Source organism: Falco rusticolus, chromosome 6 (assembly GCF_015220075.1).
Source record: "Falco rusticolus isolate bFalRus1 chromosome 6, bFalRus1.pri, whole genome shotgun sequence".
NCBI classification, from domain to species: Eukaryota; Metazoa; Chordata; class Aves; order Falconiformes; family Falconidae; genus Falco; species Falco rusticolus.
This window is the reverse complement of record NC_051192.1, coordinates 2,460,342-2,485,137: the sequence shown is the minus strand read 5'-3', so window position 1 is coordinate 2,485,137 and position 24,796 is coordinate 2,460,342. Positions and strand designations below refer to the sequence as shown.

Here is a 24,796-nt window from a genome sequence, read left to right as displayed (position 1 = left end):
TGTTTTGGGGTTTTAACATTACTTCCCCCCCCCTCCCCTTTGTTCTCAACTCCTACATGTGCTGTAGTCGGAGGAGAGATTTTGAGTCTTATCAGCTGAGCACGATAGCTGATGGCTGTTCCAGCTAGGAAGGAAACTTCTTTCTGGCAGGCGTGGGGAGGAAAGGTTACAGGGCTTTCTAACAAAAAACCCTTGATTTCCCTATCCATTGTGGTTTCAAAAGTGAGATTGTGGAGTTGCCCATCTCCACAAAGCGCTTGGACCTTGACAGTGATTCCTAGCAAGTAGAAAAGCATTTTTGGTCTAAAGGCTATTGTGTGGAGCTCGTTCCTGGCTAGCTAGTGCTTTTTGTCCAAGATGCTACAGAAACAAGGCGAAATGCACATCAGAGAGCATTGTCAGTGAGCTACTTAAACAATTAAATGGATTTTTTTTGTTTGCACGTGTATTAAATGGTCTTTCAAAAGTAACGTTAGGACTCGTTACCTGTGTACGTCTCTTCCTCTTGGAACAAAAGTGTGTGTCTCTTGCTGGCAACGACCACTTCCCCCCTTTTTTGTAAGAGGAAAGTTGAGTTGGTCGCCGTTACACTTCTGCTGTTGCTTGTTGCGAGACTCGCATCGATGGCGCTGGGAGATGTGTTGTAAAACCTGATAGTGTCTTTTGATCTAGTGTATGGGAAACATGTCTCTCAGCTTGTAAGGACCTGTGCTGCCGTGCAAGGACAGGAGCGTGTTCTGCACATGCACTCGAGTCCTGAGGAGGTCTGGAAACGCTTAGATCTGATTTTTCTTTTTTTTTTTAAATTGCATTATAGAGACGTCCTGTTGGGATAGTCCCATTGCTTCATTTTTTTGCGAGTTAAAAGTGGGTCTGAAAACTGGGCAGCTTCCCTCCCTGTACTGCATGTTAAAATGTTTAATGTTGCTTGCCTGTTGGGTGAGTAGTTAGGAGCAAGTTAGTTTCCTTTGCAAGAGCTGGAATACACTGAAGGTGTTTGCACAGCAGGGTTTCAAAACCTGTGGGAAATCACAGAGCTTCTTCCCTATACACCGGAGCATGTTGCAGCACCACGGTCTCGCCTACCAGCTCCTTCCTGGTCCTCCCCTTGCCTGCGGAAAGACAACATTTCTTAAATGATGTGGTTTTATAGGAATCAAGTCCATGCTTAGGATTAGTTGATGCCACTAGCAGCAATTAGCATCTGAGCTAAAGCAGTTCTGTGTGATTCTTTTTTTTTTTTTTCTTTTTCTTTTTGAGTCGCTAGACCACTTAATGCTTTTTATTTATTTATTAATTCACATACTGGTGGTGGAAAGCATTTTTCAGGAGGGGGGAACATGAGGTGAAAGAAGGCTCTCCTCCCATCGCCTATCTATAGTATATAAAGTGTATCTCTATCTGGGCGGCAGGGTGTCTTCCCTTTTTAAATACAGGCAATGCTAATTTTTCAGCAGCTGAAATGACTCCTTACCTGTACCACCCTGAGCAGGGGATGTACCACCCTGAGCAGGTCCCTGCGGTGAGGGGGATGCTGCCCAAAAAGATACCCGTGGTGCTCGCCCCTCTCCCCAAGTCACACACTTGGGCTTGCTGAAAGCTGAGAGCTCAGCTCACCTCTGCTCGCTGCATTTCTTCCGCTGACATGTCCAAACACTCCCGCCTGGGTTTCTGAGCGCTTTGGAAGGCGAGCTGGCTGTTTGCGTGGTTTTACGAGGGAACAAGCTGATAGAAGGTTACTGATGCTTCAAGTTGCAGCATATAGGGAAGCGTTTGCTTTGCCTGGAGTTTGGAGGAAATGAGGCTGGGGGGACGGGGGGAATACCTGGGTTTGTGCCCTGGTAGCGAACAGCAGCCTGGGCGGCTCATCATGCGGATCCTTCCTCCCCTGCAGCCCATCACCCTGCCTCTGGGCTGTGGTGCCAGGAGGTGCGTGGTTGTTAGTGGGATCTTCGTGAGATCTCAGAGGGCTGAGAAAAGAAAAAGTGTCCAGGTGTTAATACTGGAGAGTTACTGTTGGTTTGTTTTCCAGAAATCAAAGGGATGGTGTAAAGAGCTGCTGGAAGGCATCAGCGGAGCTGGCGAGTAGGCTGGGCCGGTGCTGCAGCGCTTCTGGCTCTGGGGCTGTGTGCTATTTACAGTCTGGTTCTTAAAAATGGTGCAGAGATCTGAAAGCGTCACCCGGGCTAATTCAAAGCACGCTCGGAGATTTTTCAGCTGTTGAATTTAGTTGTTCAGTAGCACGATTCCTGTAACGCTTGGACCTTTGCATCTCTCCATCGTTTGTCCATCCTGCATGGCTGGGGGTGTAAGGACGGCAGTCTAGCAGCGCAGTGGGGAGGTGAGGGCCCCATTTTGCCCTAGGTGCTCAGTGTGGTGGGTCTTTGCGATGCTGGCAAGCTGAGAAATGCACCCTCAGCTGCCAGGTCGACGGTTGAAGAGCTGCATGGGAGAGCACGTTGCTGAAAGTGGGAGCTAGACCTGGCTCCTGCTAGCCTCTTCACGGTTTTGGCAATGCAGCCACCTTATTTGATCACTTTTCCTAAAGCCCAAGGTGCCCGATTCCTTAGCACTGGTACTTTTTTTCAGTTTTGATGTTCTTTGGTGCTTTTTTTAACTTTTATTAAAACCCCTACTGCCTTGCTGGGGATGGAGAGCCAGGGTACCGCCACCCCTGTTAGACGCAGCGTAAATCCCTGTATTTCAGAGCTTGTTATGCTCTGTGTATTTGAAGTGTGTGTATATAAATTACAGAAAAGTCACTGGTACTTCAGCAGAGCATGCTCTTTTTTTTTTTTCTTTCTTTAATTACAGCAAAAACTTTTATCGCTGGAGATGTATAGTGCTGCCAACATAATTCATCCTTGACTGAAACTTGGCATGGGAGGTGTTAAGCTGGTTGCAGCCCGTCATTGCTTTATGTGTTGTTACTGGATGTATGCAGTTTGGTGGCTGTAAAGATAAAAGTTAGGAAGTGGTGTAGAGTTTTGTAAAATAATAATTCTGATACTTGCACTGCTTGAATGACCTTGTGCTTTTAGAACGGCGTCTGATGTTCAGTTGAACTTGGGCGAAAAACTTAGTGCAGAGCTTGGTTTTTGTATTTAAAAATTAAGAAAAAAAGGCTGCAGTACAATTAAACCACTCAAGCTGCTTAAGAGAAAAAATTGCTGGTTGTTTTGGTTTTTTCTTTTTTCCCCCATGCAAGTGTTTAGCGTTTTGGTATTGTAATTCTGCACGAGAGCCTGAATGTTGAGTGGCTGGAAGGTTAGTAAGCAACGCTGGAGATGAGCTGCTGCTTGTTGCCTGAAGGAAGTGCAATGCAGAGTGTTAGATAGCTTGGTTAAAAACAATAAATAAAAAAATTAAAGGCAGGGTGATTGAAGAGCGGGGAGAAAGAGGACTAAATGCATTTCAAAGATGCAGTTAGAAACCCAAACAGCAAGGATAACTTGCAGATTTTTCTAGGGAAAAACACATCAAGAAGAGCTGCGACTTCCCTGTGTCTTGCCTACCTTAGTGACCTGGAGCTCCGTCCCGCTGATCTGTGGAGCTTCTCGTAAGGCATCCACAGCCTCCGTTCTCCTGCAGCACTGGCTCTAAGTACCGCGGACAGGCAGGCTGGCGTGGGCAGGAGCCGGGGCGTATGGAGAGCACGGTCTGACCAATGCAGTCAGCAAGTTCTAGAAACACCCTTGCATCCTCCAGGAAGAGCCTTTGAGCCCAAATAAACCATTTCCCCCATCTCTATGCATACACTGGTTTGGAAGATCTCAGCAGGTCAGCAATGTGGCTTTTTACAGTGGTTCCTAACACAAATTATGTGATAAATACCAACTTTTTTTAGCTGTTCCTCAGGTCTCTCTGTGCTTTTATCAGTTACTAAAAAGCCCGTGACTCCCTCGCTCTTACCCAGAAGTCACAAACCTTCCCAGGTCAGTTCACCTGGCAAAGTGATCAGCTTTGGTTAAAGTCCTTTGGCGTGGCTTGGTGGGGATGGGCAGGGGCAGGAGGAGGGCAGGTGTTTGTGTCCATTTGATTTGATGTCCATGTGGGATCTTCCCCCACCTGAAAGTTGTGCTTTTATGTTTGTGTAGAAATGATTAACAGACAGCAGATACAGAGGAGGCAGAAACAGGCTTATTTTGATGCCTTGGGTTGAACTCCCAAAGAGTTTGTTGGTTTTGGGATTGCCGTCCTGCACGATGCTGGGCTGGACAGTGTGAAAGTGTTTATATTTTATATACAGTGATTTTATTTTATTTTTTTACCCAACTTCTCTGATGGTTTTGCACATTTAAAATCTTGCTTCTCTCCCAGTTCTATTATTTGGTCCCAAAAATGCTTATGTTTCCACACGAAGCCAAGATCTCGCTGGGGTCTCCCAGTTTCCGGGTGTGGAGCTAGCGGTTGGTGCCCTGTTGGCCTCGGCCATGCTGATCCCCCGCGAGCGGTTAAGGAGCCCTTCGAAATCACAGTCTGTGAATGAAAAAAAATTACAGCTTAACGAAGTCTGCCACCAACCACTCATTTGGTTTGGTTCTATATGCGTGCCTTTATACGAGATCCCTGAAATAAATTTTCAGGGCATGCGGAAAAGCTCCCCCCTCCCCCCCCCCCCCCAACCCCCCATAAACAACAGAAAAGACTGGTCCCTAAAGTTAGCAGCCACATGGATTATTTTAGAAATGGTGATAGTAATGATCTATAAATGGAAACAGAAAAGGCCCTGTCTAAGGCATTTTTATCTAGGATGTGAGGGTTTGGCAATGGAGCGCTGAAATTGTGTGGTGCTCAGTGCCTCTGCATCCATGTACCTCTATATTTTCTTGTTCAGGAAAGTTCTAGGTGTATTTTAAACAGAGTTAATTCGTTGATACAATTGGCTGTTCTGTCCAAAAGTCATTAAAATATTTTCGAGCAGCTTTGTGGCTGGTGGGGGTGTTCAAGTGGGTGATTTTTTTTATTATTTTTTTTTTACTCTTTCCTTTTACTATATCTCTAAGGAAGCGTGGGCTACCTTTATCAGAGTATTGGTGGAATAGCTTCCCCAACCTTTCATAAGGTCAAATAAAAAAACAAACACTTCTCCTTATGGGAAGGAAGGGATGCGGAAAGAAGGGTGTTTGTATACACTTTCCCATTCATGTTTTAAAAAGAAAATATATAAACTTCTGGAGTTGGTGCCACGTAACTGATGTGATTATAGGATCTGAGAATTGGAAGCTTAATTTGCTTTCTCAGTGCTGACTTAAAGAAACAAAACCCGAAGGGGAATAGTGGTAAGCAGGACAGCTCTTACTGCTTTGGGTTTGCCTCTGTTGGACAAAATGCATTCCAAGTTCTGCAGCGATTTCAGCAATAAAATGACTCTACGTGCTTCTGCAAATCCGTTCTCTTCGGGTTACAAATGTATCTAAGGTTTGTGTGTTGATTTTGGGGTGAATTGATAGAGAGGAAAATGTGTCCTTTGCTCTTAGTAGAAAGCACTTGAATTCTGAAATTTCAGCAAAATGCATGCCTTTTGTGCAAACTTTGTGTCAAGAAAAACCAGTTAAGTATTACTAGGCTGTTTCCCCCTTGTGCTTCCTCTCTGCTGCAGGAATAGATAGGAGGGATAATTTTTCACAAAACGTGTTACCAGGTTGCGGTTCCACAGGAGTCTGAACGCTGAAAATACTGGACTGCGAGCGGTGCTTCCCTAGATGTGTTTTAAGGAAGGACTTGCTCTGACTTCCGTGCTTGGGGTACGAATAGTAGAGGTGGGGCTTGAAACGAGCATCCCCTGTTGGACCTTCTCCAGATTGCTGTCCACCGGGGGTGGCGAGCCCTGGCTGCCCGCTCATGGTATAGACGTCTAAAGCAGCCAGGCGCCACGTTCGTACAACGCTGCAGCCACCCCTGCCCTGGAGCCAGGGTGGGAGACCCAGCTGCTTGGCGAGGGGCTTCTGTGTCGGGTGTCTCAGACCAGTCACCTGTGGAACGGCTGGAGACTGTGTGATGTGTGCTGTGGGTGCCAGTTAATGCCGTGAAGGAGCCGTTGAACGGACTGCCAGGGATATAGCTGAAAACTGCTGGTGGTTGTGCCCGTGCCTGGGAGCGTGCCCACACCTGGAAGAGGTTGGCTCCGAACCTGGTGTCAGAGAGATCCATCTCATCCTCTCTCGTTTTTTATAAAAGTGGCAGTCCAGATATTAGGATGTGTTAGAAAATACTTGGTAAATAGCTACTAACCTTGCTTTGGAGAACAGTTAGTATGGGATTGTTATTTTTTTGCAGCGTATGTGGAAGTCAACGTCCCTGTGTGTAATGGGGGTGGCGGGGGGAGAAGGGAAGGACGGGATGGCAGAGAAAACCTGTTGACTTAATGGGTGATGGGTCAGCAGAAAAAGTACTGATTCATTCCTATTTGTGGTTTTATAAACTGCCATGAGGTGACCATGGGCCAGCTGGATCGCCCATGATCCAGCTCTGAGGGGAACGGGAGGGTGGCGAGTGTTATTTTTCCTAGATGGGCAGAAGGGAATCGTCTCTGTGCCTGCAGACGGTGTCTTCCAGTGTCAGGTAGCGTGCATCTTCCTGGGCTGATCGTTCAGCGGCATGTTTCTCATCAGCTACAGAGCACCTGACGCTTTTTCTTGCCCATTAAGCCTCCTACCGTGTTTTACTTTCTGGCTTGTGGCAGAGTGCAGCTGCCCAGCAGCACGGCAGGGTGGCAGGGGACGTGTTCTTGGCTGCAACCCCAACTGCTGGCTCAAGTGTGCGTGCCCTAGGTTCATCCTCATCGCTTGATGGCACCCAGGTGTATGATGCCTGTGCATAGTGATGCAGCTTCAGGTGACTCCAGAGGTACGACGAGAGTAGTTGTATGTGTTTGCTCGGTGCAGTGTTCAGTTGCCGTGATATTTGCAGAACACCCTACTCTGCTTCCTTCCATGAGGCAGTGGGGAGCGCCAGGTCATGCCAAGCCCCTCTCTTTGCAAAATAGCCCAAGAGAGAGGGATGCTTTTGGTTTTGCACATTCTTTAATTGAAAAAGGCTCTCAACAACTTAATACCCAACTGCTCTTTTGAGCTGCTGTTCCCTTAGGTGGAAGGAGTAAATGCTCAGCACCCTTTCCTCTGCTTCTGCATGTGACTTTGGTCAGCAAGAAACTTCTGCTCCCTGAACTTCTGAGTGAAACCAGGTCCTCAGGACAGGAAAGGGAAACTCCTTGAGAGCACTTTCCAGTGTCGAAACGCACTGTATAAAAGCACATTTGTATGTCTTGTTAGGCAAAGGAATTCCTGGCCGTACCCAGCCCTGAGTAAATAGCCCGGGAGAGGCGGCCGAGGCGTGACGGCCGGCTGCGGTTGGCGAGGGAAGGCACGCGGCGTGGAAGCCCGCGGTGCAAAGGGAACCGTGCTGTGTTTTACAGAAGTGGTAGTGTGTCGGCAGAGAACTGTCTGGTGCCTAAAGCTGTCCTCAAGGTCTCTTGCCACAAGGACAGAAAATGCAGAAAGGTTTTCTTCAATCCATAGGTAAATTTTCCTGTTACATCATGCTTTGCAAGCTGCTTGAAAATGGTAAGTCTTAATGACAGGAAGTAATCCATTGGCATGTTTTGCTGATGTGATGTTTAGCTTCAAATTGTGGACAGAAAAAAAACCCCAAAAACCTCCAGAAGTTTTAAAATCCACTTCTAGAGGATGCGTAACATAAGCTCCAGGAAGTTTCTACCTATAGATTGCCCGCCCTTGCAGCTCCCTGGCTCAGTGAGTTGGCAGAAAACCAGGCAGGGTTTTCCTTGGATGGCTCCGATAGGAGCGTGCCTGGCTGAGCACCTTGTTCAGGTGTCTCTTGCTGCATAATTCATAAAAGGGGATTGAGAAACTCCCTTGCCAGCAGAGGTAAATTTTCAGAACCTAGAGAAAACTTCAGACTGGGGAGAGGGGGAGATGTGGCTGGCTGGAAGGTGCTGCCCTGCAGGAGGGTGGGTGCTGCGGTGCGAGGGTCTCTGTGCTTGGTGGAGTAAGAGAATTTGCAATGGTTGTGCCTGTTGACAGCTTGTGCACCTTCTTGCTATATTATATTTAACTTCTGAAAACTGTAGACCTTAAATACGGGGAAGGAAATACCTAAAAGGCTAAAATCCAGCCTCTGTGTATTCATTTTATTTTGGAACATCTCAAATACTGGAACTTTTTTTGCAGGAATACGACTTTGTCATTCATGATCTAATTAAAATGCTAAATATACTAGCTTTTGTGCTTAAGGAAAATATTTGCTTCTGGATGTGGTAACTTCCCTCTGCGGGATGGCCTTATTTCTGTCAAGAGTGCCTTGTTGTAAAGGTCAGAAGACGGTGACAGTCTTCCCTCCGATCAAACGGGCGCAGGCGGACGTGGAAAAAGTCTTTCTTAGATTGCTCTTTGTGGGATTTTTGTACAAAAACACACAACGACCTGGCACAGGGATATGTAAGCTTGCGAGAAACTTATTATTTGAGTTCATATATAATAAGTAATACCTAAGTCATAAATAAGCAATATATAATTATGTATTTAAGAAGATATTTCCCATGTGTTCAGTGACCGGGAGGTAGCTGGAAGACAGCCGGCAGTCCCTGCAAGGCCGTGCCTCCGGTTGCAGCGGGCTCCTTCGGCGGGTCGGTGTGGATGTGCACGGCAGCATCGAGCATCACGCAGGCTTTCATGGCCTCGGCTTTCGTTACCTGTGGCGATGGCTCCAGTTTTGTGAATGCTTTTTGCCGTTCAGCACTCCTCAGTGTTACGGATCGCGTATAAATGAGTCTGCCGGTGTCATGGAGCGGGATTGTGGCAGAGTGGATTTTTGTTGTGATGACTTTAGCCCAGGCAGTGTGCTGAACGTGTTCTTCCTTTTGGCTAAAATTCAGGCTTCTCCCCACCCCAAGCTGCTCTCCCACCCTTGGACTTCCACTACATTGAAGCATGAGAGATATGCAGAGCGCACCGTAGCTAGGCGTGATGTTTCAATTAACTGTTAAATTCTTTAGACTGGGATATGACCTAATTAAGCTTGAAGAGCGTGCTTGCCCCAGGTGAATAGAAAGCCTGCCTGAACAAGCACCAGGGCACCGACCGAAAATTACTTTGTATCAAAGGAAAAGCTTAATTTTAGCCCTACAAATCTAAATGGGCTATAGCACCTTCAGCAGCCTGTGGATGTGGGTTTTTGTGTTGCGGGCTATTAGCAAGTTAAAGTTAATAAAATCTGCGATGTGGAGATGGTGTGGGCGCCGCCGGGCTCGTCAGAGCCGTCCGTGCCCATTTCACAGCAGCGTTTCGGGAGAGCAGGCGAGGAGCTGCTGTGAGCTCGCAGTGCTGCTTGCTTGGCAGAGGGTCACGAGGAAGTCCTGAGCACTATCCAGGAGTGGGATTTTTGGAATTGTCCTCGTACCATCCTCCATACTGGCAACAGCTGGTCATCATAGGCATGATGGGCGTCCGAGGTCCCTGGCACCAGAGCCCAGCCTTTCCCATTGCTACCTTGGTTGGCAGGAAGAGTCCACAGTCAAGTGCCATGGATATTTTTTTCTCTATTATGATTTTTTTTAATTACTATTTTTTATTTTATTTCTGTTGTCATCGGCATGCATCTCTGACCTGCTGAAGTACCCATGGACCTCAAACTCTGGTTGATTTAATGGAAAAGGCAAAACCGCCCCATGCTGCACGAAGCCAAGAAGCCACAAGATGCCCCAGATGAAATGTCCAAGGCCTTCGGCATCAGCTGGCGTACAGCTGTCCCGGCGCACCGCGTGCTCCGCAGCCACGGCGGCCAGCGCTTGGCAGGCTGCTTTGGATGAAGCACCCATCATTTATTGTGCTTTTTTTGTTACTTTGTGGTATTTTCATATGCATTGAAGAAGAGGGCTTGAAGAGCCAAGCTGTGACTTCTGAAAGTCTCTCTGGGCAGATGATGGAGGGAAATAGCCTGTTGTATTTTGCTAATTGGCTCTCACTTGATGAACTGCTGTAATGGCAGGAATCAGTGTTTGGTATATCAAAGTTTGGTATTTTTGTGGAAGTATTGTCTTTTTTTGTTTGGGGTTTTTTTTTGTTTGTTTGTTTGTTTGTTTTGGTAGCTCATCCCTTAATCTAGAGCAAAACAGGGATGAAGCTGGAATACCTGGGTGTCATTTCAGGGTTGAAATTACATTTTGGAGTGACATGTCAGGGTGCAAAGCATGGGGAGCTTTGGCGAGCACCATGTGCGGGTGCAGCATCTCACTGCTGCCTCAATCACTTAATTAGCTGGAGAGCGTGAACTGTAACGGTGCTCTTGATAGCGATTTCCTAGAAGCCAGTGCTCAAGGGCTCTGTCTGTGTCGGTTATTATTATTTCAATTTCTCCTTGTAATTGATGCAAGTTGTTTAATTACCAATGCCGTCACTTAACACGAGGAGCTATGAGGTGGTGTTAAAAATTTCAGCGCACCAAAGCCTGGTACGCTAATACACGTGGGAGACAAGAACAAGAATTAGAAAATATTAACAGCTGGTCTGCTTGGATGTGCAGCAATTCAGCAGGATTTTAATGTGAGTAATCGCTTGGAAAGGGGATGTGGATTGGCATAAGGCAGGGACCCACAAGCTGGCCAGGCTGGCTCAGGTGAGCACAGACCTTTGCTTGTCCCTCGTCATCGGGAAGCGTGGCGATGCACTCTGTGCTGCTGTAGCAGCGTTTCTCTGGACAGGAATAATTTGTGTGAACTGAAATCTGTACATTGTTTCAGAGTCAGATCTTGGCTTCCCTGGTTTTACTGCAATTTAATTGACCGTGCTGTTAAGAGTTGGTCACTGCCCTAGCTGATATGTTTAAAAACAGGAAAAAATGTGGCTTGGTATATTCTGTGTCAGTCCAATAGCAAATGCTTACTATTTGATACAATATATAGATTTTTAAATATTTATACAAATGTTCCATGAAGTAAGTGTACACATAGCTACGTTGCAGTTGTGGTAGAAGTCAAATCCGAGCTGGGTTGATGGTATTGCACTTGGGTTTTTTTAATGTAGATCTTTCCCTCACCCCGTACCCCATAGTTAACTAACGTATGGTAACTAACGTGGAAATTTAATTATATTTCCTAACTGATGAATGCCCTAGTCCACATGGATCACTTCCAGTGGACAAAAATAATTCAACTAATAATGGCACTAAAGAGCGAAGTGATGAGAACTTAGTAGAAGCATAAATATTTAAGCTCTTTTTTCAGGTTAAGTTAAACTGAATTCCTGCACCAATGGCTTTCTGTGCGCTGGGGATTCTGCAGACAGGTGTGAGCTGGATTCAGCTCTTAGGGGTGGCATTCAGTACATGTGTGTAGCATGGGCTGCCGTGGGAAAGATCTGCATTTTTTGCAGGCTTTTGCAAGACAGAAGTGGAGGAGTTGCTTCAAAAGGTTCTTGGATGATGAGGACAGTTTGATGTGGTGTCCCTGTCGCCTACTCTTGCCACCTCCTTTAACAGCAGAAGACCCCTGGGCAGCGCTGTGCCTCAGCTTGACTCACTTGAGTAAGGCAATGTATGTATAAGATGTGACACGAGTCCGAGGGCTCCTTGCAATGCCACCACGAGCTGGCAGGAGACGTTTTCGGGATAGCAAGGAAGGTTGGTGCCTCTGGACAAAGCGTTGGTCTCTGCTCAGCTTTGGTGGCTTGCAGTGGTCTGCAAATCCTGTGCCACCAGGTCGCTGCATAGGGGGTGGTTGTCCCCAGCGCATCCCCACTGCCTGCTTGGAGGGACTGTAATTCATGGCGGGGGCAGTTTTATTTTTGTTTGAGCAAAACCCAACCAGAACAGCTTTTCTTGATAGCTCATTTGTGGCAAAACTCTTTGTTTCCAACAAGTACTCTGTTAATACCAAGTATTACAGTAAATCGAGCGAAACACTTACTGGAGGGAGTGCCTTTGTCCTGTGGCTGTGGGGTGGAAATGCAACAGCAAAATAACTTGATTTATTGCTATCACCTACAGAACATTGTCCACGCAGTGACAGCCCTTTCAGTGACTTGTAATGACTTTAAATGATGTGAAAACGGAATAACAATGTTGGCTGGGGAGGCAGCTAAGCCGTAGTGTGCAGGATGGCCTCCCCGGGCTGACAGCTCTGGGGACCCCAGTGAGGAAACTCTCTGCAGCTGCTGTTGCGTAGAGAATAGTGTGACCTGCAGATGGATGCTTTTGCCGGTATCTTAAGCTTCAGAAAAACAAATACTCCCTCAAAATAACATGAAAAAAAAAATAAACTTCCACTTCTTCCTGTTTTTATAGTTCACTTATTTCCTCAGTGTCATGGTTTTGTCTCCAGTACTGTAGATTATTAATCTTCAGAGGATCAGGACCTTCATAGAAGTATTTCCTGTACATGTTTATCTGTCTCTTTAACAAATTAGTATCTACTTGCTCTCTTCTGAATTTTCCTGCAAATAGTAGCAAAGTCTCCCTCGGTAATAAGGCTTTTTGCTAGGAAAAAATATCAAGATGAACCACTGCCAGGGGTTAAAGTACCTTTTGTATGACTTAGTCAATGGCATCCTTTAGGACATCTGCAAGTAGCACCAAATTGCAGAGGTCACTATCTTTGTGTTGGTTTTGGCGAAGCATTGTTTCAGCTAAAGTTCACTTATTTGGTCGTAAGTGCATCTGGAGGTCTCCTGTCCCAGTGTTAGCTGGACTCCTAAAAGAGGGATGCTGCTACGTCTGGAGCTGGTTTTGAGGCAGCTACGGATTTCCACCTAATTTATTAGGTGAGTGTTGGCCGTTAGTCAAGGGAGAGGTGCCCATTCTCTACATCTAGCTCTTGCCTTGGCTCGTTACAGCAGGATGGAGGCAAGCTTTTCGGTAACGGCTACAAACTTCTCCTACTTTTAGCTAAACTCAAGTTCAGTCTTTAAATACGTGCATTAAATCCAGGCATTTAAATACATTCCTCCTAAATTGTGCATGCATGCGTGTGGTGGATGGGGACTCAACTCCCAAATTCTCCATGGACTCATTACAGCCCCAGCGCATCTGGACAGGCCGAAGCAAGGATGTGGTTTCTCCTTTGTACCTCAAAAATGATGGCATGCATCGACCACGCATCTCCAAGGGAGAGCGCTGGATTGGGATGAGGAGCTGGCTTTCCCACCGTGGCTTTCTGTTTCGGATGGAGCTGTCATAGTCTGACTCTGTCACCGAATCAGCTGAAGCTGTGTGTGTTACACCGCCCATAACTCAACGCTCCTGCTGGATTGCATCAATATCCACAGTGTCTTCACAGCGCTGGCGTGGTGGCTTCTCCAGGGCTGTCCCCATGCTGGAGGAAACACGGGTTGGGCACCTGCCTCATCGCGGTGGTAGCGCTAATCAAAAGGCATCCCTGCCTGAAAAAGCAGCTTGTGGGTCCATCAAGGCATAATCTTTTGAATTGCCCCTTGCCCCACCTTGCAAATTAATATTGGAAATAGCACTTGGTCTGACTCAGAAAGGGTTGGGTGGGTGTTTTTATTGGTGTTGTCATTTTTGTTGGTGTTTTGGGTATTGTTTTGTTGGGGTGTTTTTGGTGGTGGTGTTGGTTGTTTGGTGTTGGTGTTTTTATTTGCAGACAACTTGACAACTTGTGATTTCCCATCACGGTGTGAATTGTTTAGCAAAGCGTGTATTCAGCTTGCTTTAGGGCAACGCACGCGTATTCCTCTCCGTTAGCATGCTGAAACGCCATCACTGTTTTCTCTGAATATTAATTTCTAGCAGACAACAAGGCCTTGCAGGGCAGTCTGGGCACATCGTGCTTCTGCTGCTGTCTTGACCGGGAGGCAAAACATCCCACTGGGGTGCTGGGTGCGGAGCTGCCCTCCCTTTGCACAGATGCAGCAGGGACCCATCTCTTCCTTTCTAAAATGTCTCCTGCTCCAAGGTATGAGTGGACATGGCAGCAGAGGAGGTAAATCCGAGGCAGGGAAGCCAGAAACTAATATAACCGGATGAAACCTCCTTAAGGAAAAAGAAAACTGTTTGTAGATGGGGTGTTGGAGGCTAATTGTGCAGCTCCTGTTGATTTTGCATCTTTGGTAAATGGGAATTAAAACCCCAGTTAAATCTGAGTTCAAGGGGAGGAATCAAAAAATAAGCCATTTTGGACTGAGATAAACACTTGCAGTTGCATTATCACCCACTGAACATGCGCAGAGTGGTGGTAACGCAGCTTGAGACGGTGGCAAACAAGTGGGAAGGTGTGTGGGGGGAAATCTGGGTGTATCTTGCTTCTTCCTCCCTTCTGGACGTTACCTGAATTTACTGGGGGTGGGCAGTGTATAGTATAGACGGGGCTTTGCCCAAAGACAAAAGGTATATGCCTGCTTTCCACAAATCTCCAGCAAGAGGATAATGTTGCTTCAGTAGTCACTTCTTGATGTTTTTAGATGGAGTGTTGTGGGCTATTAAACGAATAGACACTCAAGCTGTTAGTAGGTATTTTCTAAGCCTAGCAATTTTTTGGTCTTGCATGGAGCATTGGTGTCGTGGTATTCCTTGATAAACCCAGCAGGTTTGAGATTGCAGCTGCTGGCTGATATCGAATGCACCAAAACCCCTGATGGAAACAGGGCGAGAAGCGCCTTCACCATCTCTGCTGCAAAAAGGAGAGATCGTGGGAGGCTTCAGTCACCTTCAGATATGCAAGAGGACTCCGCTGTCCCTCGGCAGACATGCCCAAAACTGAACCTTTTTGGAAGGAATTGGCATGGCAACACGAGCGTGCAGCACATTGAACAACTCGCCCTTACATGTCAGAATGAGAATATAGGATGAACCTGAGGAGATCACCCCCGACTGGCTTCGCCGCCGTATGCAAACAAGATCCCTCTTGCCCGTGATCTGTTCAGTGGGCACTTCACGCTGCCCTGTCTTCTAGCGCTTAACAGATCTGCCTGTTGAAGTGGAGCCTAGGAAATAAAGCGCCGAGAGGCAGGCGACGCTTCTGTGACCGGGCGAAGGACGGTTGTAGGAAGAGGCACGCAACTGCCGCGGCTTGAGGAAACGCTTGTTTGTTTGTGGTTTTTCCAAAGCCCTTCAGCTCTGCGCCGGCAGGGCTGTAAACAGGAAAGCTGGCCGCAGGGAGAGCGAGGGGGAGCCCAGGGGATGAAACCGAAGGCGGCGGTGGGAAATCTCTGGCTGCTGCGGGACTTGGGTAATAACGCTGGAAAGCCGAATAGGAGTCGGTGCTGGGTGTCCTGCCCCGGGGGAGGCATGGGCGGGGGGGATGCCTGTCCCGTGTCATTTCTGTCCTCCAAAAGAGGCAGGCAGCGAGGATTGCTATCCTGAATGAACCATAAAATAATTCCTGTGCTACTAAAAATGAAAGCAGAATCATAAGCATTAATCATCTTCCTATAAATCTATAAAATAGCGGCTTGTTCCTAAGAGCGCTGGAAAGAGCTGGACAAGGTACATTTTAAGGGCAAGATAATGTTTTACTAACGCTTACAGGAGAAGCAAAGTGATCTTGAAAATTTAAGCTGGTTAGCTTCAGTCAGCCCCCAGCAAAACGGGGTTTTGCTGAAAAAACCAGGCTGAACGAGGTGCAGTCAGCGTCAGCTTGAGTCTCGACTTGGAGCTGGTCAGCACGGTTTAATGGAAGTTTTCAGTGGATTTAGAAATAAAGGTTATCCTGTCGTGGGGCTTGCCTCTGGTCTGCTGTGCCTTGCTGCCTTCGCAGGCGCTTTTAGCGTGGGGTATTGAGCCCTGGTATGAGGGCTTTGCGAAAGATAACGACAGCCGTCAAAGAGAAAAGATGATTTGAAATCTAGAAAGAAGAAATTGGAGAAGGCAAGAAACTGGATATATTTGTCTGGGATACACGTAATTAGTCTGAGTGTACTTGCATGGGAAAAAAATTTACCCTACGGAAAGGGAAAGCAAAGATGGCAGTGGTTAGAAGTTGAAGATGCACATTTTAAAAAAATGTGTATATTTTGAGGGGGATGCTGTGGATCCTTCACCACTCGAGATCTTTTGCAGGTGAACAGAATAAAGCATCTGTGAGACTCAGCAGTCTAAAGTTGAAACAGAAGTTTTTACTTGGCTGGTTGTTCCTAAATCAAGCTCTTCAACATACGCTGCAAGCGATGGGTTTTCTGGAGGTCAGAGGTGCAGATCCGTTCGTGGCAGTGATTGATCGTGGCTCATGGAGGCCAGGAGCCCTTCGGGCAGGTGACTTGAAAGAGGCGGTGAGCTCTGCTGTCTGGCCAGCCTAGGAGGTATTGATAACGAGTGCAAGAAAAACACAAATTCAGATGTAAACCGTGGGGAGGCAGGACATCAAAAGCATCTCCCTTTGAGCTAAGAATTTAAGCATGGAAAAAAGGGAGGAGGAAGGTCTTGGGTTTTTACTAGCTTTTTTTTTTTTTTTGTAACCAATGTTTTTTTTATCAAGAAAGTTAAAATATGCAGCCTGCTTCTGTGATGATCAATTCCATGTCACGTGAGTAAAGTGAAGTACAGGGATAGATTTCCTGGAGTGTATTACAGCTGTTTGTTCAGGTATCAATTAGGAGCTATGGAGGAAGGATTTAATTAGAAGAAAAACACACGAGGCTTTTCCGGCGTGGAGGAGCTGGGTGCATGTCATTTGTGTAACCTCTTTTCTGGTCATGGATGTTTATTTGGAGTCAAGTAAGTCGCTTTCAGCAGCTTTCCTTTGATCTGTCTGCAGGAAAATTGAATCCACATGGCTTCCACACAGAACCTTCCTGCATCCTGGATGGAAATACCCGTCTGTGCTGGGGTGGTTTTTTATTGTCATCCATATGTACAAAGGTCCATTCATCTATGAGAATGACACGTCTGTCCGAGGGCTAAGCTTTAAAACACCCAAAAAAGAAAAATGGTTGTTGCACCTGGAGATGGACTCTTTAAACCAAGACATGGAGAGCTGCCTTAGTTCGCACGGTTTGATGGCAAAGAAGCGTTGCCGCCAGCTCGCCAGGCTCGCTTAGCATCTCTGTAATTTATAAGTGGGTTGTGCCCTTGCTAGAACCTGGGATTGTACTGCGTGTAACGGCTCGGTGCCAAAGGGATGCCTGTGCCAGGCCAGCTGGGATGATGCCCCCCAGCCTGGGCCCAGAGTTGCAAAGCGATTGCTGCTGGGTGTTAATGGTGAGATGCTCCCACCCTGCTGGTGGCTCCCAGCTTGCTGGAGACAACTGCAAAGGGGAGGAAGAATGCATCCTCTGTTTGAGAGAGGATGGTGTCTGAAGGGGATTAAATACTGCAGCTTTCCTCTTTCTTTGGTTTTACTGATGTACTGGGGGTGCGTTTGTGTTAGGAAAGCACCGTGCTCAGTGATGGTTAACGTCAGCGTGAAGTCTCGATAGAGAAGGGCAGAAGCAGAATCGAGCTGTGCCTTGACCAGACCTGCTCCCCCATGGGCTTTTGGGGACCATCCATCCCCCCGTGGACTCCTCAGCGGCTGAAGTGCTATTCAGCCGGACCATTAATGCTGCCTTGCCTTTGTGCTAGCAGAGGTGTGCTGCATGGCAGAGCCCTCCTCCCATTTTCATGGAAAATAGGGAAAGCATGGTAATGGGAGGGAGGGAGGAGCATTGTAGTGCTCCTGAATATTCAGCAGCCCCAAGCATATCACAGAAAGGTTGAAGTCATTCCTAAGGATCAGCTTTCCTCTCCTTTTTCCTATTTCTGCTCTACTTCCAGCTCTTCCTTATAACGTGACTTGAATGAACACTGTACTTGAGAAAACTGAGTAACAAGGACAGCATGAATGAAAGGGGTGTCTGAAGTGCTGGGTAAAAAGCTACGCTGAAAATGTCTGTAAAGTCTTTTCTTTGGGGTTTTGGGTTGTTGGGGGTTTTTTTGGTTGGTTGGTTTTTAAATTAAAAAAAAACAAAAACGAAACTGAGACAGGCATCCTTCTTTACCCCTGAGAAGGCACAGTAAGCAATGTTAAGGCAATATTGCTGTAACAAATCTTGAACACAACACCTGAGGTAGGTTGCCTGGTGTTCCCAGATGATGAGACGCTACAAGGTTTGGAGTGTGCTATACAGACGTGGGGCTGCAGGTGCTTGGGAACCTACACTGCACTGCAGTTACATGCTGAAACATCTTTTTGCTTCTGGTTCACATCTGGTGCACAAGCTGTCAGGGCTTGGTCCAGTGCACGCCGTTAATTTTGTGCTGCAGAAGTTCAGCCCATTAATATGGCTGGCATCAATGAGGTGACTGAATTTCATTCTCTTCATCACGGATACTCCAGCAGCTACAATGAAAATGAGCTCCTGTTGCTCCAACCAGTCTCAGCTCTTTGAACTGTGCTTGTAGCTGGCTGGCAGGCAGTGAAAAGCAGATCTACCGCCTTGTTGGTTCTCCAGTTGCAATGGTTACTGTAGAATCCTAATGGCAAAACCCAGTAGCAGCCTGCATCCTGCTGGAAATGGGGGAAAATGGTCGTGTACTGGAGCAGCCGCTCACCTGTCCAAGCTAAGAAATGCATGGAAGCTTTGGAGGGTATTTCACTGTAGCACCAAGCTGGTAGGGATGGCTGTGCTAAGGTGTACTGGACAGGGCAGTATTTAAGGGGAAAAATAATCATAATAATTAAAAAATAATAATGCGGTAGCCTTGCCAACCCTGGAGCTGATGTTTGCTTAGCCTTAAGTTTAAAGAACCTTTGCAAAAGCGAGAACCCAAGCAGTGATTTGGCTGATGTTCACGGTTCTCCGGTGACTTGGTATCTACTTCCCGTAGGAGAAAACCCTTGGGGAGCAGGGCTGGAAGCCAGCTGAGTGAGGTGGTGGTTCTTTTTGACTGATGCAACAAACTCTTGGTGTAGACAGAAGGCCAGGGCTTTATTTGCATCTGTATGGATTGAGCATGCAGTAACATAACAGAGGGCTTTTCTGTGTCTGGCGTTTCCACAGGCAGGGTGTCTCCCTGCCTGCTCCCGATCCTGGCACACCGGCAGCTTTGCGGAAACTACCCAAGTCGTGGCTCGGCCCCGTTGCGTGAGCCAGGCTGCCCTGTGGACCTGTGTTAGCTTTACAGCGTGGTGGCTTTTCTGTGTAAACTGCTCTTGAGGTGTGCTGCTGGAACCGGGTTTGTTAATGCTGCTCCTCTGTGTGCCGCCTTCACGGTCCCGAGTCTGAGAGGACAGCGCCGGGCTGAGCTGTGGGGCCAGGGCAAGGCAGGGAAGCTTTGGGGAGATGTAACCACTCAAACTGTTTCAAAAACATGATTACAACACAGCTTATTCAAAGATAGTTTTGTCTTACACTGGGAGACTAATTTCGTCTTCCCCCATCCCTTGGGAGAAAAACTTTAGAAACTGGACTTGCAGTGAAAAGCACCAGGTTTTCCATTTTTCCAGCCGACGTTGCTTTGGATGTATGCTGACTTCTGGCTGGAGACAGCTGAGGACAGAGCTGGTGGGTGCTGTGTCAAGCATTTGGGAGGAAAAGCAAGAGGAAAGCAAGGCAGCGCATCCTGGCACATCTGGGTAGGGTGAGTTGTGAAGTGGGGATGTGCGATTAAAAAAAAAAAAAACACCAACAAAAAAACCCAAAACAAACCAACAACCCAAACCCCCAGACTTTTTTTCTTTACTTGTATAGCATTGGTGCTCTGCCTGGCTGAGCAGTTACCCAGTGGTCACAAATGCATTCCTGCCTGAATGGAGTACCCTTTGCCCGTTAAATTCAGGACCTTTTAATGCTGTGTACTGAAATAGGGTGACAGCAGCTGTCCCTTGGTCCCACTACAACAAACTTAAAATGCTGCACGTTCCCTGCAGTGCAGACTGTAGCTTGATTCCGTTGTCCTGACAAAATCCAGGGAAGCTGCAGATACATGCCAACAGCAAACGACTGCTGCTGTCCTGGTGGCATGGGATGTCCTCGGCATCCTCCATGCAGCCTGCTGTCTGCGCACAGAAGCTGGGATCAAGCCTTGGTGGGCTTGAGCTCAGTGTTTCTGTGGTCCAGGCTTGATGTTTTCAAGAGTGTGTGTGATTTTGGGGTGGTGATGTCTGCAGAATGGGTATGCAGCTTCCCTAAAGGATGCTTGCAGGAAGCATCACCTTGGCCGCTTTTCTCCACCCTGGGGAAAAAGGGATTTATTTTTTTTTTGCCCCAAATCGAGGTTAAAACAGTTTGGATTTAAGGAAGGCAGAAGCAGCTGAGCCTGGAAACTAAACTTAAATTAGCTGTCTTCCTCCCTCCTGTCTAATCATCAGCATAGATCACTTCAGAAACTGGGCAAGTATTTTTAGAAGCTGCTTTTAGAGCCCCAGTGTCACAATTTTTATTCTTGTCATTGGTGCCGAGGCAACTCTTGAGCAACATTTCTGCTTTAAAAAAAAATAATAATGAGAGGGCATTTAGGGATGATCATATAACTTTGGAGGGGGGGGGACACCCTGGCTGAGCGAGGAGTTAAAGCGGGTGTGAAGGTGTTTGAGCCGCAAGTTTTTGAGACCAACCACCCAAAATGAAGCTCGTGGGTAGGGTTGTTGCTATGTTGGCGCTTGGGTTGGGTGGGCAGCCTGCAGAGGTATATGGGATACGAAGACCTATAGCTGATGCTTATAAATATCAACTTGTTGCAAAATGGAAGTGTTTAAAACACCGTTAAAAGCTGTGATGGAGATTGGGCTGTCGGGAGGCAGAGTGCTTCCTGCAAGCCCGTGGGGTGGTTTGGACCCTTGGTCCCAGCGCTGCGTTAGCAGCTTTTGGGGAATAAAGTGCAGCCAGGGTTGCCGGAGGCGATGACGCCCGCGCTCAACTTTGGACCTGTTTGCAGTCCTGGGTGAGCGGGCGGCGTGCCCGCCGGTCTGGTGCAATCTCTCGGCAGCGTGTTTGCTCCATCAGCTGCTGCTAAATGCCCCCGTTATTAGTTTATGGTGGTTGTGTCGAAATTATTTTAAATTTTTTTTTTCTTGCCTGTAACCGGGGTGGGGAAGCGAGGATCTTTGCGGTGTGAGCGCTTGTGCTCTCCCCAGACGGAGGATGTTGGGAATGAGTAATGGTCCGGCCAGGGCTGTAATATGCAGAATACCTCTGGGATGACTCACCCGGTACAATGCAGCACATCCCTCAAGGAGACTGAATCACACATGGGGGGAAGCCGCTGGCTCGGCAGCAGCCAGCTGGGACACGGGGCAGCCAGCACCGATCTGGAGGCTGGTGGTGGCAATGATGGTAAAACGGAGCAATCGGGGTGTAAAATGTAGAGGCGATGGCATCCCCCAGCAGGTACGTGTGTGTGTTCTCACCGTGTCTAATTTCATATTTTTCACTCTTGGCTGCTTTTTTTTTCCTTCACCTCCCCCCATCTGCCCCCACAGCCCTTCTGAATCTTTTCTAAACCCGCATATAATTCATCAGTAATTGTGTATGAGGTCTTCTATGAAACACAGGCTCTCTTTTTATGGTTGCATATATGTTTTTTCAGAAGTAATGGTTTAACGTGTACCCTCTCTTAAATACCGAGAGGAAAATAGATGCTGCCTGGGAAGCTGCTTCCCTTGATGTCCCTCTCCATGGACACTTTATGAGGTAGGGGGTTAAAGAGAGGTGGAAGGCAGAAATCAGTGTGCATGTTGGTTTTGATGTAGTTAATTTTTTATATTTTTTTTAAATGCATTTACCTGGCAAAAGATAAAACCCCTTTAGATTGAGACCACAGTTATCCTGCTTGCTCCCTCCCCTCTTCTGTGATACAGATTCAGCTGGAATTGAGTCACAGAATTTTTTTTTTTCATATTTGCAAAATATTGCCTGCCCTTTGTAGTTGCATCATACGTGGTGCAGAGAATGTTTACAGGGGGATAAATATAGTTGCATTCTCCACTGATCAAAATGGAGGAGAGCGGGGGGAAACTGCAAATTGCCTAGGGTGAGCAATTTCAGGGTTTTTTTTTTCCCCTTTTCTTTGTAAACTTGGCATTTTCCAGAAATGGTGTGTATCTGTATGCGTGCGTATGTAATTATTTTTATGTTCCGGAGAGTCATTGATTCTGTAGCTGAAGGTTAGTACCCCTTGAGTTATTTCCACTTGCACTGTAATGGTGCTGTGTTGGGACGGGAGCCGCTGGAGCTGCGAAGCGGGATGTTACACAGGGATAAGGGGACACCTCGTCTGACCAGCGCGTTTGGTGGCATCGCGGGCATCCTGGCGGGCTACGGCATGACGGCGGAGACTCATTGGATGGGGAAGAGGGACATGTGGAATTAGTGTTGTCTTGTGAATTGAATAGATTTCTCCATTACATTCCTCTGCGATTTTTGGCGAGCAGTGTCAAACCTCTAGTTTCATTTTACAAAACAAGGAAGGTGATGAAACTTACAAAGCTGGAATGCAGTTGGTGTGCTTGTTAGTTTTCTTATTTTTGCTAAATATCACCTTTCATTAGCTAACGTAGGATAACAGTACTGGAATGTTTATGGTCAGTAGATTTTAGAAAAAAAAACAGTGTCGAACTTGGTTGTGGCGTCTTTTCAGGGGTGTGGGAAGGATTCAAATCAGGATGTGGATCTCATGCGACTACCTGTTTGGCTGGCTAAGCTTTTATGTGATTTTTGCTTATCTTGCATGTGATATAAAACAAATACCATCTGTCATGCAATAACAACTTCCTTTCTCATTACAGTAAATGATAGTACTAATTAGCTTTCCTTGAAATCTGTTAATAGTTTGTAACCTTGCACAGAAATAGGACTTCGGTGTGCAACTCTAGCCTGTACTGTATGCTGGCTTGGATGAGCTGCAGGGCAAATTATTTGAATGTGTTATCTTTCTGAACTGATATATTTTTTTTGTTGTTTTGCTGCTCCTTACAACTTTCCAAGACATGCTGTTCATGTGCAGCTATAACAATTTATAGCAAAATTAATCCCTTAAATTCAAAGAACACCTCCCCCCCCCCCTTTTTTTTGGTTGGGTTTTTTGGGTTTGGTTGTTTTTTGTTTTTTTTTTTAATAAAACCCAGACCTGTAATTTGCCATCACTGACAAAACAGCTGCCGGGCAAAGCTGTAAGGAGGCTGGTCCTGAGCAAACTCAAGTCTCCATTGAGACAGAAGTTTGCTGTGATTTTTTTTAAGAGGTTTCATTAAAGCGTTGTTCATTAAAAAGTTTTGTCAGTAGTGTACATCCTGGTGGTGTCATGGCTGTCTTTTAGGAGTAAAAAACCCGTGACTTGGCTATTTTTGTAGCAAGGTTTGCTGGGGGTTTCGATGGCTTTAACACGTTTCAACAACACGTTGCATAGATGCTTCAGTACATCCACGAGTAGTGACTTTTTTTCAGTGGTGTTAGCGTAGTAAGCTAATTTCTGGGGATAGCCCTTAAAATCCGTGTGCTTGAGCTGCCTCAGTGGATCTTTGCTGGCCCGTCAGCTTGTTTGCAAGCCTGGTTTTTCCCCCTGAAAAGCCACTTGCCGGTTTGTTTGGGGTTTTGCCTACATGTGCGGCACTTTGTGGGGCTCGTCAGGCAAGCCTGGCACGGGAGGGGAGGTTGTGCTGCCCGAAAAAACGGGTTTAGCCCACGCAGGGCTCAAACAGCCACCCCTACAGCTGTGCAAATAGCGGTTGTGTTACCCTGCCTGCCCCAAACCCTGCTGGTTTTTAACACTTTTTCTTTTTTTTTTACATGCTTTTAATAAGGAGCGAGGGCCTGGGGCCCTGGCTGCAGCAGCAAATTGCTGTCGTTGACTAGTTTGGTGCATCCAGATTAGTTGGGATGTTGCACTGGAAAAATGCGCTGTGAGAGTTACTCTTGCAGCAGAAGCTGATGCTTTTGTCTGTCGCTTTACGTATTTTTTCTTCTGTTTAATATATTTAAGAGAAATGAATATACATAATTTTTTATATCTACATTCTATATATACATATATATAGATATGTATACATACATATATATAAAAATACATATATTTAAAAAATTAGTTTTCCAGGTACTTCCTGGAAGGATCTGAAATATTTATGGGATTATGAAATCCCATTTGAGCAAGTTAGGATAGAGCTGTTTTCTCATAAACTCAATAAAATGAGCCTTAAATGTTTAACAAACGTTTTGCTGAAAGGATTCCTTTGTTCCTCGTTGCCTCAGTGTTTGAGGGAGATGTGGAGGCGGGCGGCTGGATTGTGCAGGTGTCTTGGTTTTTTTGCGAAGTCCTTTTTCTTCTGAAAAAACAAACAAACAAAACTGGTGTTAATCTTTCCTACGGAGAGTTTTCGGATGGGCTGTAGCGCTGGGAGCAGAGCCAGGCTGGCTGGGCACTGGCCGTGGAGGACCCAGCCACTCTTTGTTCTGCCCTTGGGGCTGCTCTACACCCAGGAAAGGCATCAGGGAGTGAAAAATAAAATCAGAAGGCAGTAGTTCGGGTTTGCTCCAGCCTGCTGGAGCGGTGTTCCTTGTGCGAGGCCACGTGTCCTACAGGAAGACAAGCTTTTGAGGGTTGAGGGGGCGCTTGAGCCTTGGAGCATCCGTGCCGCATCCAGGACCCTGACAGTGCGCTGGGGTGCTCAGCCGGCTGGGCTGGGGTTTTGTGCTGCACACAGGACTTTGGGCAACACTCAGCCAGCAAGAAAACCCCCAGCACTGAATAACCTTCCTGCAAAAACAACTCCTCTGGGGCGCTTTGTGGGATGCGCAGGTAGGACTGTGCATGTCTTATACTTTGCCGGCGGTGATTTCCAAATCCTGCAGGAGCGCTTCCTTCGGGGCAGGATTTTCCTCTCCTGCCTTCTGCACTGCTGCAGCTAGCAGTGTTC

The 24,796-nt window shown here is 46.8% G+C and overlaps 1 protein-coding gene across 3 annotated transcripts in view; it reads left to right on the top strand.

Annotated features, from left to right (window-relative positions):
* SPRED2 (sprouty related EVH1 domain containing 2) overlaps positions 1–24,796 on the top strand; it is a 65,646-nt gene that overhangs the window by 6,737 nt on the left and 34,113 nt on the right. The window contains exon 1 of one of the 3 annotated variants that reach the window (XM_037391876.1): positions 20,423–21,275. The exons of 1 other annotated variant lie outside the window; for it this stretch is intronic. In XM_037391876.1, the coding sequence (XP_037247773.1) occupies positions 21,216–21,275 (60 nt within the window). In that variant the 5' untranslated portion in view covers positions 20,423–21,215. Of the gene's footprint in view, positions 1–20,422; positions 21,276–24,796 lie in introns of those variants that run through there. One more of the 3 variants, XM_037391875.1, reaches the window with a different exon arrangement.